We start from the raw sequence: 17,139 nt of genomic DNA on the forward strand, positions 1-17,139 counted from the left end.
GGGTTGAATAAGGGATTCCTCAGATCTATTCTGTTCCATGCCACCCTGTTGTTCCTCATTTGTCACATAATTGTGTGGGGTTTTTGTTTCAAATTGCACCTTCTGGATAGCATCCTGATCATTTCCCGCAACACTTGTACCACCTCTTCTCTAGTTACACATAACAGATTCAAAGGTCACATCTCTGCTAATAAAGACTTTTGGAGTTTGTTCTTCTATACACCTCAGATGATGTCCTTTCCCTCCAGATGCATATCCTAGAAATATGCACTTCATTTCCCTACGCTCCGGTTTACCATCATTCCCATGAGCATAAGCAGAGCATCTAAACATTCTTAAACCAGTGTTCTTAGAGGGTTTCCTAGACCACACCTCTTGAGGAGTCTTAAACTCAATTGCATTTGATTGAGATCTAATTGCCAAATGACAAGAAGTGTTGACAGCTTCCGCGCAGAATTGCTCCGATAAATCAGCAGATAATCGTATGCACTGAGCATGCTCCACTAGTGTTCGGTTCATCCGTTCTGCCACTCCGCTCCATTGTGGTGTTAGCCGTACAGTGTGATGCCTCACTGTACCTTCTATTTTGTAGAAGTTGTCAAACGAAACAGAGCAGAACTCCAACCCATTTTTTATTCTGAGTGACCTGACATGGTTCCTAGTCTAATTCTCAACCGTCGGCTTTCACTCCTTGAACCGCCCAAACACTTCATATTCATCCTTTGTCTTTAGAAAATACACCTAGGTCTTCCTTGAGTAATCATCGATATAAATCACAAAGTATTGACATCCACCATGACACTTCACATGAGACGGACCCCATAGATTTGAGTGAACACACTCGAGAATCTCCTTGCTTAAGTGTTTAATTTATTATGTTTTCTTAATCAAAGATCCATATGTTTTAAAGTTAACTTGTAGCTTATTGCTAAGTTTGCAACTTTTAGAGGGACATTGTTTATGCTTGAATCATAGTTGTTCGTGACCATTGATAATTTTGATTAGTGATTGACCAAATCTTTGGGTTGGTTTAGTAACGAGAATTTTCATTAAATGACCATTTTGTGCATGAGTTAATTATTACCTCCATTGAGATTAAGTTCTACATATTATGAAATTATAGCATGATTTAGGGATGGCTGTATCATTAGGATTAATGAACGAACTAAGGGATGTAATCAACTTAGGAATCATTGAACCATAACTAATATTACTTCTACTTAATATTAATCAACCATAATTGTAAGGGGACTTAAGTCTAAATGAAAGTAGTTCTTTATTATTCATGTACTCAATTTTTTGTTTTCTAGTTAGTTTTTTCGCTTGATTCGATTCTCCGTTTGCGTTTTACTTACTATTCTACTAGCTATTCGGCCTAGGGCAGTGTACCCTTTAGCAAAAAGTATAGCACAGAAGTCGGGTATCGATCTCAGGGAACGAGATTATTTATTTAACCTACTCACTATTAAATTAACCTAAAATTCTAAGCAAAAGTAAAAGGGTTTTTATCTAATTTTGTTAGTTTAGAAAAACTTCAATTCTCAACAACTATTCAACCAAATATTAAAAACACTTCTGTTAGTTCGAATCGACTTTCCCTCTATGGTTTAGCTATTAATTATGAAAATTCTCGTTGGTTACAAATTAATGTATTATTAGCAATTGAAGTCTAAATTTACTAATATTGAATTAATTCATGTAGAGCTATACATGGTCATACATAATTTAACACAAAATCAATTATTAGATTGGATTGGAGTTATGTAAGATTTAGTTAACAAACACAATTATGGTCACAATATGTGTTCTCCAACACATCTAAATTCAGTACTTTAAATTACATATCTAAGATTAGTTCGTTCTTAACTCTAATACTCTAATGGTCACTAAATTACTAGGTAATCAAATTCATGCAGATTAATGGTCACTAAACTACACAAAATATTAATTAAAGCAATCTAATATCAAATTAAGCATGCTAGGTATAAACAATCAAACACAAGCCATTAACCAACTAGAAAATCCATACTAGCATAACCAGACCATGAGTTCCAGCTTCATCTAGCTAATAGAACCAGCTAGATTTAGCTACTCATAGAAGCAATCAAATAAGTACACTTCATGATTAAAGACATAGTAATGTACGAAACTAAGAATAGAGTAAATCTTCTTCTTCTTCCTTACTGTCTGCCTTCTTTTTCCTCTGAAAAACGACCCTGGAAACTATATTATGTCCAACCAACCTCTCCAAGTTGTAAATCACCAAGGATATATATACTTTTTGAGATTCTGAACTGCACATCGTGGACTAGGACTCCACGTCGTGAATTTGGATGAATCCTTATCCATCAAGGTATTCGACTTTCCGTGTACTCATTTTCTAGAATTGTCCACGCCACGTCGTGTAAATGAAGTCAACGAAATGTCTTCAGCTTTTTTTCGTGGGTTTTCTTTTCTTTAAATCTCCAAGCATCCAAAATCTATCACTTGTCGCTTTTAGTAATTGTTCTTCAAGAATGCTCCTTTTAGCTGCAAAATACAATTTTAATCTTATAAGTACCACTTATCTATGGAAATAACCAAAATATTAAGCAAAATGTATTAAAATATTGTCTAAAATGTGTATAAATATGGCAATATCAGTCTCATAATAAAATTTCCTCAATTCAATTTACTACTTAGTTCAACTAATAATTAAATCATCTAATATTGATTCAATATCGTTCCCATAGAGTTCGATAATCCGGTTTTACCTCAACTACACTACTATACGATTGGGTGCACTTGCCTAGTAGTGTAATAGCCCACTTGTATTCCTTTTTATAAATTTAAGACTATATTTAAACACATCAATATGTTTTGCAATAAGGCATGAATTCAACAAGATTAAAGTGAAACTTGCAAGTGAGAGAATTTAAATATGTGTAATGTGCCTAGTTTTAAAGAGCTTTTGTACCATGTATCTTATTTTTTCATTAAAGGAGATAGAAGTGCAATATGAAAAATAAAAAAAAAAAAAAACTTTAATATTTAAAAAAAATATATGTTTATATTCTGTAGGACATCGATTTTTGATTTATTTCCAATTTCAGTGACTCCTTACACCGGTTATTTTATGCCAATCATAGGTATTCCTTGTTCTAACAAGCTGAAACATTTGTAGTGGATGACACTTTCATTAGAACTTATTTATCCATATCGGAGGATTTATACATTGTGCCTTTGGAAGATGATTCACAAAATGATGGTGCAAACAAATTGGATGAGTTCTTAGTGAGTTGTCTTCAACTAATGTTATGATCCAAGATCCATGGGTGTAGTTATTAAAAAATCAGTTTTATCATCTAAAAAGCGTTAGCAGTGCAACTTGTTGCCTGGTTACCAGCTACGTCTATCTAAAAAGTCTATTTTATTTATGGAAATAGAAAATCATTGACATGTAAAAGAAGTATTTCATTAAGGGCAAATGAATAAAACCTAATGTTACTTTTATGATTACTAAACTTTTGACCGAATCTGATACGTTCTTTAAGCTCAACCAAACGATTATCTCTAACGGTCAAAAGTGAAAAGATCGAATAAATTTTTACTACCTATAAAATCATCAAAAAGACACCATCCTTCAAATTGTACCCGTGTCCTCCAAATGAAGAATGAAGTGTCTTAAAATATTAGTTATATAATCCATGAAAACAATTTACTTTAAATGCATATCTAACTTTTTCAAGTGATGATATGCAATTAGAGTAGGATGAATGCTTATTTATCACATTTTTGTTTAAAATCATTATGATTTTAATATTTTTGTTGGATAAAATTTTATTGTGATTTGATTCGTATTATTTTGAATATTTTGTATGTAATACTTCATTAAATGCATATCCAACTTATGTAGTATATAAGTACAAATGCCACATAATATAAAATTGATAAATTACATGTTAAACTATATTAAAATGACAAATTATATATAAAAACATATAAATTACCGTATAACACAAAGTTGAATGGTTTTAAGCCATCAATTTCTTTTTAATAAAATCATAGACAAATTTGCAAAAATGTTCCTATGTATTTTTTATGAGGTTTAGTCTAAACATTGATTTTTTTGGGTTGGTTGTCATTTTAAGTTAGTTTACTTACAGTTTTCATCCCTGTCCAAACGAAAAAGACTATTATATCCTTAAAGAATTTAATTTTCACTTTTCTTTCACATTTTAAAATAATAATAATTATTAAATATAAATTTAGACCTCTTTCTCTCTCTCTCTCTCTCTCACACACACACACATTGAAAGCCATTCAAACTTCATCTCTCTCTCTCTCTCTCTCTCTCTCTCTCTCTCTCTCTCTCTCTCTCTCTCTTCTCAAAGCCATTCGAACTTCATCACATTATCTCTTGTATCAAGCCGAAAATTGTGAAAAAGTTATGTATCTTTCTCTTAAACATTGTTGTAATGCAACCTGGTGTGGTTATTTGTTTAGCTAAATCACTACTAAATTCAAAGACACCCACATGTAGGTTAAAGCTTTTGCTTTGTGAAACAAGTCTGATTCCTAGCTCTATTGCAAAGTAATATGTTTTTTCTTTGAGTTTATCTAGGTTTTTTTGTTCCCAAAAGCTGATTCTAAATGGTTCTTTGTTCTTTAATCACTACATGAATCCAATTCATTCTTCATTCCCCTATTTTCCTGAAAGTTCTTTTATTTTTCTCAAAGTGTCCAAAAATATAATTATCTACACTTTTGTTATACTCTGAAGATAATTTATACACATGAAAGTCTTTTTTTGTTCTATCAATTTTCATAGTGCTTCTATAATCAGCCTCTAACCATTCTCTACTTTACGTCTCTATCGACATCCACCCATAACATTTTCTTTTGACTAGCAACGTTTACACACGTTAAGAACCTAATCTTAATTCAAGGTATGAAGTGAGATGATCAGAAACAAACCGGCATGATAGCTGTTTAAGATGATGTAACGCCCGTGCTTCTCGGCTAGGCATTAATGTTGATGTAATAGTCTAGGTTAACCTTTGTAACTCATTTTGAAATAATAAGAATGTATTATTTGAGTATTATGTGTTTTATGCTTAATTGTGTGGCTTAAATGAATTAAGAATAAAAATAAGCGTGAAAATAAAATGTTAGATAAAACCGATATCGATACATAAAGAGGTAGTGATCTTAACAAGGATTCCGAATATATAAAGAATGCAGAAATCCGAGTTATAACGAAGAAGTTATGACTTGTCGAAGTTTCGCGACAGAACCAGTACGACACTGAGTGACGTAAATAGTGAATTTATGATACAACAATTTTTATCTTAGCAGCCTAAACAAAAGTCTTAGAGTTCGTTAAACTGAGAGCATGCATGAAAAGAACATCTAAATCTGATTTCATATGAGGAAGTTATGTAACATCCCGGAATATCAAGAGTAAAGTTGAAGGGCTAAAAGAGTAAATTGGAAAGGGCAACTCGGCGAGTCCACTCGTGGACTCGGCGAGTCCACGAGTGGACTCAGCGAGTAGGGTCGCGATTTTGGTCGTGTGTTAAGAGGCCGACTCGGCAAGTCGGCGGCTGGACTCGGCGAGTTGGCGCTGAGTGGTGAAAACCCTAATTTCGGAGGATGAGCCCTATATAAAGGACATTATATCCTCTCCCCAGCCTCCTTACCTTCCCTTGAAGTCCAGAAAACCCTAGAAACGCGATTGTGAAGGTTTTGAGTGCAATTGAGCCTTGGAGAAGAGAATTGGAGGAAGAGTTTGGAGAGTTAGGAGGCTTGGAGCAAGGGGCTTTGCTTAGATTTGGATTTCATTGATGTTGGGGCTTCCTTTTGAGGTATTATCTCGTTCTTGGGCTGTTACTCTTCTAGATTCATTATTCTTGGAATGTGTGGGAGGTTTAGCTTGTGGTATCTTGAGTTGAAGAGTACATCTGAGGTTGCTACCTCAGATCTGGAGTGGAGGAGGTCTAAAGTGCGTTAAAGTCCCTGTTCTTGAGTGATTAGTGAAGCCATCATGTCCCAAACCCTAGCCCTAAAGTGTAAAATGCCTAGATCTCTTTGGATTCACGTAAAGTTTGCCACTTTACGTGATGGATGGGTTTTAGGAGGCTAGATCTACGTTTTGGATCAATTGCATGGCCTGGAAGGTTCTGTTTGGGATGAGATCTAGAGGCACTCGGCGAGTCATAAAGGTGTACTCGGCGAGTTGCTTGAAGATGGTCTGGAACTCGGTGAGTTGGAAGAACAACTCGACGAGTAGGTTGAAGATAGCCTTAGACTCGACAAGTCTGTTCTTGGACTCGACGAGTCTAGTCGTGAGGTCCAAGTTTCTTCTGGTTGAGCTGTGACTCGGTGAGTCGAGTGAGAAAGGACTCAGAGTTGCTGGACTCGGCGAGTCTTGGGGTGACTCGGCGAGTTAAGTCGCGGATGGGGGAGATTATGTGTATGTGGACTCGGCGAGTCATTGGGATGACTCGACGAGTAGATTCAGTCAGGGGTTGGCTTTGGCCAAGGGTTGACCAGTTATTTTCCAGGGGCATTTTGGTAATTGTTGAATATTGTTTTGAGTTCAGTGTCTTGGTGTTGGTCAGTGTTGGAGATCGTATCAGTGGTTGGAGTAGCTTGGGTTTATCTGTTCAGTCGGCAGTTGCGAGGTGAGTTATCCTCACTATATCAACAGGGTCTAAGGCACCAAGGCCGGCCCTTTATCTGGTTGAGATCCGGGTGTTTGTTGTTATGATATTGCTTTGATATGTTGCATCCTAGTAGCTAGGATGGTATATGTTAGAGACCTGGTTGAGGCCGGTATCCTGAGATGTAGGGTGATGCTATGCTAGTGACCGGTTAGGTCGGTATCCTGGTTTGGATGATGATATGTTATGTGATCTGTTTGATCGGTTTGTTGACTGTGAATTGTTATATGATTGTATGTTCATGTGCACATGGCTGTTTGGACTGGAGTTGGGTTGAGGCGGGTCCTGCTTTGTGCTGTAGGCCAAGATACCCAGGGCAGACCAGTTGTCCCGAAGGCCCAGCGAGTGGTCCGGATAGGCTGTAGGCCCCAAGAGGGCGGACTAGACGTGCCGAGGCTCGGAGAGTGGACCAGGCCGACTGAAGGTCTGGTGCGGGCGGACCAGTCATACTGTAGACTCAGAGAGTGGACCAGGTGGATTGAAGGTCCGGTGCGGGCGGACCAATCACACTGCAGACTCGATGTATTTGGCTAGACTCGGAGAGTGGACCAGGTGGATTGAAGGCCCGGTGCGGGCGAACCAATCACACTGCAGACTCGATGTATATGGCTAGACTCGGAGGGTGGACCAGGTGGACTGTTGGCCGGTGCGGTGGACCAGTCACACAGTAGACCCGAAGTGCATGGATGTTCTGTGATCGGATATGTTATGGCATGTTATGCGTGTATGGTATATGTGGTTGGTATTTTGGGGATATCTCACTAAGCTTTCGGGCTTACAGTTGTGGTTTAATGTTTTTCAGGTTCTTCAGGAGACCGTGGCAAGGCGAAGGCGTGATCGTACCGCTCCTCATGTTTATGTTGTGATGTGATTCTAGAAATACTTTAATTTAATTGTATTGAAAACCTTTTTGTAATAATTTAATGAAATTGGGTTGTTTTTGAAAAGTTTAAATTGCTTGGAATTTTTCGGTCGTTACAAGTTATGATTTAGCAGTATGCAGCCAAAAGTTCGAATAAGAGATCAAGTGATATTAGGACTAAACAATCTAAATGAGAATCAAAGATCTCGTCGATAGCAGTCCAACGGTGAAAAGACAGACGAAAACGGACGTCGGATGAAGAAGTTATGAATTTCTAACAGAGTTTTTCTTTTCCGGCCTACTAAAAATAATACAATAAAAGTTAAATCCAAATTAGCCGACGGAGTCTAAACAAGAGTTGTAGAGCATAGTCTCACCTACGCGTGGATATAAAGAACGTCAAAACGGAGCTCGTATGTGAAAGATATGAATTTTAGAAGTTTGGAAATGTGGAATACGCCCAACGTACAGGAGTACGCCCAGCGTACTCATGGTTCATGGGCTGAGTTGGGCCACGTCACCCAACTCCATCACTCGAGTGTCTCAGGTCTGAAGCTGTGACGCATCGATCCAATCCATTTAGTACACCCAACGTACTGGGTGTACGCCCAACGTACATGTCGACGAACGCGTACACCCATCGTACAAAGACTTACGCCCAACATAAATCCAGGGTTCATCCCTTATAAATGGAACACAAGGTCAGCCAAGTTTAGTTGCTCAAATTCTTCTCTCTCTCCCTTATTCTCTCGATATACGTGCAAGTTATACCCCAAAGCCCCGATATCATCCCGACACTCGAAGCAAGTCCCCAAGCTCTGGAGATCTTGAGAAGAAAAGAGTTTCCGAGCCGAAGCTCTGCCCGCGAGAAGCCTGGTGTGTGAAGATATCCCGGATTCATCGAAGAGTTGCTGCTTTTAGAGCCATAGTGTTTTCCGGTAATCATCTTATCAAGTCAGTGCATAGTCCCTTTCACATACACGATGTTAATACAAGTATTGATGAATGTATTAGATATATGATATGAGTAAGTGTGTAGTTGCTTTCTGATAATACAAATATATGAATTATATTCTATGAAATACGTGATGTGTGACTATATATTATTTGTTATGTGGTATGAGTATTGAATGAATATGTTATACAGGTTTTAAGCTGTATATAAACAAGTATATTTTATCTACAAATATGTTGGGTAGAATATGGGTAGATAGTGATGTGTGATGAAATAAAAATGATGAGAGGCCTCGATGTGATTGTGATCTAGTCATCCAGCAGAATATGGATGACAACCACAGACTTTTCTAGACAGTTCAGTGGAACGCTGGCAGGCTCATAACCTGTAGGTGTAGTGAACTTGGGTGTTCATTTGTTGTATTCTATCCCCCTCATGGTTGCCTTAAGACATTCATTGCTGAGGAAACCCCTTTACAGTAGTGTCTGTCCTGATGAAAATCCTAGATTAGGTCCCTTGTAATAGTTGTTGTCATAGGGATGTAAAGTGAGGATAATGGGAATGGGTAATCGGGTTATTGTTGGTTGGTGAAATTAAATATAACTATTTATTGTGGGTTGAAAATCCTATATGCTCACCAGGCTCCCAAGCCTGACCCACTCAGTTTCTTTGTATTACAGGTAGTGGCACGAGAGCATAAGTTGGAGAAATTGTGAAGATGTTTTTGTTTATAGACCAGTAGTTGTATATAACTGTGTAAGGTCTATGTTTTATTGTTTATGCTTTCGTGTCTGTATCGGAACATGACATCCCGAGTTTTGATATATAATGAAAATACATTTCTTTAAGAAATGCTTTGATAAACATTATTTTATCATGTACTATTTTGGGGACAAATTCTGCAACTCTTTTAAATCAATGGATTTACTATGAAATTATTTTAAAGAGTAAATTACATGAATGATCCTTATGTTTGGGGTAATTTATGCGTTTGGTCCCAAACTAATTTTTTTTATCCCGGAAAGTCCCTACTGTTTGTTTTTGTTACGCGTTTGGTCCCTACTTTTTGTTTTTGTTATGCACTTGGTCCCTATCTTACCTAAAAAAACTATTATTTAAATAGGGAAAAATGGTGGGATAGGTAAGGTAAGGTGAGGGGAATGGAGTTTGGGGTGTGTTTATTTAAATAAATTAAAAAATCAATGGCAAAATAGTATTTGTTTTTTTTTAGGTAAGACATGGACCAAACGTGTAACAAAAACAAACTGTAGGGACCTTCCGAGTTAAAAAAATAAGTTAGGGACCAAACATGCAAATTACCCTAAACCATAGTGATCATTCGTGTAATTTACTCTATTTTAAAAGCATAAATGAAACCGGTATTTTCTGGCCGTGAATTTGGGGATGTCATAGATGATGGATGAAGGAGTAAAGGCATGTATTGGGTGATGATTCAAGCACGAATTTACAAGATATTCTTGAATTAAAATTAAGGCCAACAACAACTACCGCTATTTATAGATAACAACGATCTTAGTGTCCAATTTTCTAGGAATCTTTAAGAGTCTAGGTTACAAAGGAAAATTTGTCATTAGTTTGGGTTGTATATTAGAAATTGGAAACTACTACAAATAAATTACATGTTGAACTGGAGTTCCGAATCTTGCACACAATGAATCTTGCACACAAGGTGTTTGACAAAAATCCTAAGAAAAGATATATCTTGTTTGTTTGTATATATATATATATATATATATATATATATATATATATATATATATATATATATATATATATATAGAGAGAGAGAGAGAGAGAGAGAGAGAATGACGTGTGGACCGTATTTTATTATTATTATTATTAACAAGACATTAAATTATATAGAAAAAAACAAAACAAAAATATATCAAGAGGGCAATTTAGTCATTTCAATTTTTGGAGGGACCGTTTCCACATAGAAACATGGCCAAAAGGACCATGAAACCAAAAAAGTCAAAGTTTGGACTAAACCTCAGAAAAATGCATACTATATGAAACTTTTTGCACTTTTGTCTAAAATGAATTACTCAAAAGGCTCCGATTCGAGATTTGGATCGAGTATAGACTAGAAATATGGTATGGGTTAGGGTTGGAATTTTGTTTGAGGTTGGAGCATTTTCATGAATTGGGATTGAGAAGGATATTGATGAGGAAGTGAATAAAAATATAAAGCTATGGTCGAAAAATGATAACTTGAGGTGAATAGATTGGTTGGTCGAATGAAAGTCGATAACAAATCGATGATAAAAGACTTGTTGAAAAGGTGTTGTTGGAGTAAGAAGATTTTTTCTTATTTCTTTTTTGAGGTTTATATTTGATTAGGTGAAGACATGTGATGTTTGAAAAACTGAGAAATGTTTTGAGAGAAATAATGATATTGTTTGTAATGAAATACTGAGGTTTAAGTGTGTATTTATCAATATTCTAAATAACATGAGGCGTGGGTTTAGCGTCAATGTCAAAGTTAAGCCATGGCGAGCCATGACATTTTTCAAGGCGCAACTATTATATATATATATATATATATATATATATATATATATATATATATATATATATATATATATATATATATATATATAAATGATATAATTATTGAATTTTATCTAATATATCAAGTTCTTAGAATGTTCTAATAATATTTTGTATCAAGAAGTTAACAAAAACTCAATTATTTTAGGGTCGATTAGAAAAAAAACAAAAAAAAAACCGCACCTTAAAAAAAGTCGCCATAACGTGATAAGACGCGCCTTGGCACGTTATTTAGACGTCACACTTAACAAACCCGTCTTGGATGTTTTCGTAAAGGCTGGGTCACGACTTGCACCATGGCACACCTTGAGGTGCGCCATGACGCGCTTTTTAGAACCATGATATTTATTGTGGTCGCAAGAAAGATTGAATATTTGAATTTTATAAAAAAAAAAAACAAAGCTACTTATTCTTTTATTTTTTATTTTTTAACAAAAAATGGTAGTTTGAATATGTTGGAACATGGTCAAATGGTAAAAAAAAAACAAAGCTCTCTCTCTCTCTCTCTCTCTCTCTCTCTCTCTCTCTCTCTCTCTCTCTCTCTCTCTCTCTCTCTCTCTTAACCGGCGAGTGTCGTTAGCAGGGGTGGCAAATCAGCCGATCGTGTTGTGTTGTTGTTTGTCACGACAAAGTTTTATGTAACAAAAATATGACATGACATCATGTTTTTTAGACTTGTCACGAACACGAACACAAATTCAAATTTCTATTTCACTCCAATTTGATTTTTACCATTTCGTGTCATAAATTGCCACCCTAGCCTTCAGCGAGCCCCCTTGGAGCATGTCTGTGGGTGGTTTTTGACAAGCCTTAGGGCACCCGGGGAGGGGCTTGACACAACTCCCGCAAGCCTAATCGGATGATATATTTTTTTTCTTTCCTAAACACTTTCTTTAAGTGGAAATAGAAGGATATTTGAGAAATATGTTATCGTTATTTATCAGATATAAGGAAAATAATTGACAAAAAAGACAAAAGAACTTTTATAAATTATACCCCTAAAAGCTAATGGGTTATGGCGGCCAGCTAGCAATTTCTCAATTATTGGGACATTAATTTAAATGGGTGAAATTCCGATTTTGTTATACAAGGCAATGTTAGAAGTCGTGATATCAAACACTATCTCAATTCTCTTTCTCTCAACCTAAACTCTAAACACCATTCGATCAACTTTTCGTTTACAGAACTTATTGGCCTTATAGTTTTATTTTCTGTTTTTATTTATAATCAAGTAGAGTTATTGTTTGTAAATATGGAGTCCTTCCTGGAGGAGTTTCAGCATCTTAAAATCCAACTAGAAGAGATAAAGTCAGCTACCAACAACTTTCATAATAGCAACATTATCGGTAAAGGTGGATTTGGGGAGGTGTTCAAAGGATTATACTCTCACTCTAAGGGGCGACAGGTAGTGGCTTTTAAGCGTCTAGATCGTAGACTTGGGCAAGGAGATCCAGAGTTCTTGAAAGAGATTCTGATGCTTTCCCGTTATACACACGAAAACCTCATCTCTCTCTTGGGATTTTGCAACGAGGATGGTGAGAAAATCCTTGTGTATGAACACGCATCCAATGGAAGCCTTGATCGCCATTTAAGTAGCACTACTCTCACATGGAGGCAACGTCTCAAGATATGCCTTGGAGCTGCAAGAGGATTGTGCTACCTCCATGAACCCAAAGAGACACATCAAAGAGTTATCCATCGAGATATAAAAAGTTCCAACATTCTCCTTGATGAGAACTGGAACGCTAAAATATCTGACATGGGACTCTCGAAAATTGGACCCGCTAATCAAAAGCACACCTTTCTTGCCACCAATGTTGTAGGAACCCCTGGGTATATAGATCCTCTGTATATGCATACATATTCTCTAACGAAAGAGTCGGACGTATACTCTTTTGGAGTAGTCTTATTTGAAGTCCTGTCTGGGAGACTATCCTTTAATTATAACAATGGTAGTTTTGTGAGCTTTGTGAAAAGGTGGAAACAAAGCTACATGCAAAAGAAATTAGATGATATTATCTTTCAGGATATGAAGAAAGACATGGATCCAAGGTCACTCGAAACATTTTCAGGAATTGCCTATCAATGTTTGCAGGAATATCGTGAGCAACGGCCAAAGATGTCTCATGTTGTTGAACAACTTGAAATTGCGCTTAGGTTGCAGGAGATTTCTGAAGAACCTTCGATAGAGTATCAAGAGATCGACTATAAAGAGCTGATTAAGAGTGCGACAACTCCTGTGGTCTACACATCTGAAGAGAAACTAAAGATGATTCTCTCCAAAGGAATTTTAGTTAATGGGGGCAAAACGGTAATTATATCTATGTCTATGTCTAGCAACAACTTTAGATTTTTATTATATATAATTATTTCGTGGTTGTGCGGAAATGTGATTTATAAATTGTTATTTATACCTTAATTAAGGGTAGTATCCACGTTAAAATCCATCTATCGATATCTCTATTAACAACCAACGCTCATGTATTTGATTTGCCTTTACTTTTAGATGTTGACACAAGTGCACTATAACTTCGAAAACAAAGAAAATATCTCTTCTTAGCATGCACTCATTCACTACATCAGCCCAACTAACTTGATCGAGATCTTTAATGGACAGCGTTTTTGGTTGAATAAGAATGGACAACATTGTGAAATGATATCGGCAGCAGGATGTTTAATCCCTATTAAACCTGCATCTCCGAAAAATTATTGTCGAAGAAAATCAAGGTTAATTACTAGCTAGCTAGTCCTCCATTTTGTTTCTAGTTTTGTAGACAATTTGATAAGTATATATAATAACATATTCTTTGCTGCATCTTCCTGCAGATTTAATATGGACTACTCTATACCATATTGTTATAAATCCAAACTACAAGTCAGAACACAATTTTTGTCACCACATATCACATATACAGTAAATCTTGTGTTCGATTTTGACTACCCAATTCACAACTATTTCGGCATCAATTACATATTGGCTGGGGAGACAAAATCTTCGACTGTGTACTTAGTAGATGAAAGAAAAGATGGATGGTTGATGGCTGAATTGTATCACTTTACTATCGACAAGAGAAGAATTGATTTTGACATAACGTTTGAATGTGGAGCTCCATTGGCAGTAGAAGGCATTGAGTTTCTGCCTGTGGAGAGAGTAAGCTGACAAATTCCTGTTTTTTCCTTTATACCATTTTGTTTATGTGGTTTTTATTGTTTCAATCATTCTTAGTAAATAGATGAGTTGCAAAAAAGAATATCTTAATCTAAGAGAACCCCTATGGTTCACCTACTTAATTTGTGGGGAAAATTTTTCAATAGGACACATCTAGAGATTACGAGTTTTCTTCCATAATCGATAGAAGTCTAAAGTGTAAATTTGTAGGTGGAGTATCAAGTGCTAGAGGATGAGGAGGTCGATATGCAAACCATGTCACTTACAGACATAAATTATTGGAAACAAAAGTTTCCTAGTGATTATGAAGACAGATATTGGGAACGAAAATTGCCTAGTGATTATAAAGAAATAATCAACAGTTCCAAATACATTATGCGATGGACAACAATGAAGGAACTCTACTCTATTTTTTGCAAAGGATTCCCAATTGATGATGGTGAAGAGGTATATCCTATATGAATGATTCATTCCCGTCATTTTTAGACACTCTTAATCAAATATTTCTCATGTCTACATGGTTCTACCTGTATAAAAGGGGAGAACTCCAGAACTCCAAAACAGTTACTTACACATTTATCGTTGACAGTGGTTTTCTATGACAAAAAATGGGAAGAAACTTCATATGCTCTCACCAAGATCGTGTTTGCAAGAAGGAGAGTGGAGATGGCAGTCCTCACCCGAATCAAGGTTCTTTCCTCTATCTCCCAACCTATTTTCTTGTAGCCATGCCTATGTGGTAAAGATTTTTGGGTAACAGAGACCTGTAAGATTGTTAACAACTGATTAGAAAACTACTAATTTACCCTTCACTGGTTGGTTTACAAACCACCTAGGATTTTAGGAACTCTGTGCATGGCAGAAATTGGGTTTCCCATTTGCAAATTCAAGTGGCATACATATTGTGAAAGTCGCAAGCATTCATTAAGTTTCTATATTTTAAGAAAATTTCACCACTCATAAAAAAAAATCAATGTGTAAATAAAGAGACGACTTAGACATCCACAGTGTATTGAACTCTATAGAATTTAGTAAAAATACTACATCATCATTTACCTTTCATACAATTTAATTTCCACAATGACTCTACAAAAGTTCAATGGAATATATTTTTGTAAACAAATCACTTATTTGGTAATCTTTTTATATTAAAAAAGTTTCATTTTTTCCATTGGCCATCGAAGTTCATATCCATCGAACACCAATGTGGCATCTCTCTGTGATTGAGTTTAACCCATTGAATGTCAACTAGACATTTTACATCATTCAACCATTCCATTAATCTATGTATTGTGGATACTCTTATAGTACATGTAACCATTGTAACTATTTAAATCCTTTTCACGAATATGTTGTCATATTCTAGCATTTCTATTAAACACAATGTGTTAATGAGAAAAATTAGTAACTCGCACCATCTTTATGTAGATTTGGAGAAGTGGCTTATGATCCTCCTAGCAGCTTTTTGCTAAACTGTACATCCAGAATGAAGACCTCTTGGAGAACATTTGCAGGTTACCTTGTTTACAAAGTACAAGAGAACCATTCTGCTTTTGAGTCTCCAATAGTCGTGAATGATTGGTATTGTTCATGGTATATCTATTTACTTTGTCCCCAAATCCCAATTATTAAAAGTAAGGCTTATCACAATAGCCACAACACATTGAATAGCCCCAAAAAGAAAGGTCTTCCACAACAAAGGATGGATGGCTGGATGGAAGTACAACTATGGGAATCCAAATGGAATTGTAGATTGACGTTTTCTAATGATGCTTTTCTTAAGGGGCTCATTGTGCAAGGCATTGAGGTTAGACCCATCTAAGTTCTCGTAATTATGATTTTAAAAGAATTATATGTAAATATGATGAATTTGTTATGGATTTATCGTGTAAAATTATTCTCCACCCTATTATAAGGAATGCATACCTAAAACTTAACTATGAGCTACAAGAAAAGGGCAGTAAGTGTAATATTGTGTGTGTATCTACTATTGTTAAAAGAAATCAGATTGATTCATAACCAAATGTGAAGCTATGGAATCATGTTTCTAGAAGTGGCTTTTAGGTCTTGAGTTTTCATGGTGGCAACCAATTTCCACTATTTGTTGGAAAATTTAGTATAAATTATATTTTTACTAACTTTGGACATATATAATTATATACATATGTTGTATATATAAATAACTTTAAGTGGGTTTGTGTTCTCCTCCACGAGGACTTCGAAACGATATATTATGTCCAAAATGGAGTATATGTGAATGAGATATCGATACTCAAAGTAGGGTATTTGAGAATAAATTTAGCAAAAAATGATGAATGTGGGAATGAGTCCCACATTCGTAGAAAGACCAAACTCAACAAGACTTATAAGCTTGAATGCATGTAAGGCTTACAAGTTTGTGTCTATGGTTTCACTACAATTCCTACCCACGCGCAGAGGGGAATGCAAATATTGGATTTCGTAGACCAAAAATGGGCTCGAGCAACCCTCGTTTTTGCTAAATGTGACAGTTTTGGTCCCTATTTTTTAATTATGTAACGGATGCATTAATTATATAATTAATGATATTTATTGGCATTAAACGCTCAATCAATCATTGATTTATTTCCATTATACGATTCAAGTATAAAAGGAGACCTTTACCATCTCATTCAACACACGAATGAAAATACTCTTCTTTCTCCTTCTTCTTTATACTCTTGCTTCCGACGATTTTTTCAAGCTAGTGATATAATCGGCAGTACACCACTGTTAAGGTTGTTGTACCTTGGGAACAGACGGCGAATCTGTTTAAAGGAAGCGAGTCCAACTCGATCCTTAGCCACCACGTTTTGCTACTAATCTTTTCTTTACAGGGAAACTTTCAACAGGAAAACAA

General features: G+C 35.9%; 1 protein-coding gene across 1 annotated transcript; it reads left to right on the forward strand.

The window, feature by feature from the left end:
- Positions 1–12,168: 12,168 nt before the first annotated feature.
- On the forward strand, positions 12,169–16,201 carry LOC111919230 (uncharacterized). Its single transcript, XM_023914842.3, has 6 exons — positions 12,169–13,403; positions 13,710–13,819; positions 13,919–14,243; positions 14,472–14,708; positions 14,851–14,951; positions 15,690–16,201. The coding sequence occupies exons 1-6, from the start codon at positions 12,345–12,347 to the stop codon at positions 16,081–16,083; spliced, it is 2,226 nt and encodes a 741-aa protein (XP_023770610.1). The 5' UTR covers positions 12,169–12,344; the 3' UTR covers positions 16,084–16,201.
- The last annotated feature ends 938 nt before the right edge of the window (positions 16,202–17,139 follow it).

The sequence above is a fragment of the Lactuca sativa genome, chromosome 6 (assembly GCF_002870075.4).
Source record: "Lactuca sativa cultivar Salinas chromosome 6, Lsat_Salinas_v11, whole genome shotgun sequence".
Lineage (NCBI taxonomy): Eukaryota > Viridiplantae > Streptophyta > Magnoliopsida > Asterales > Asteraceae > Lactuca > Lactuca sativa.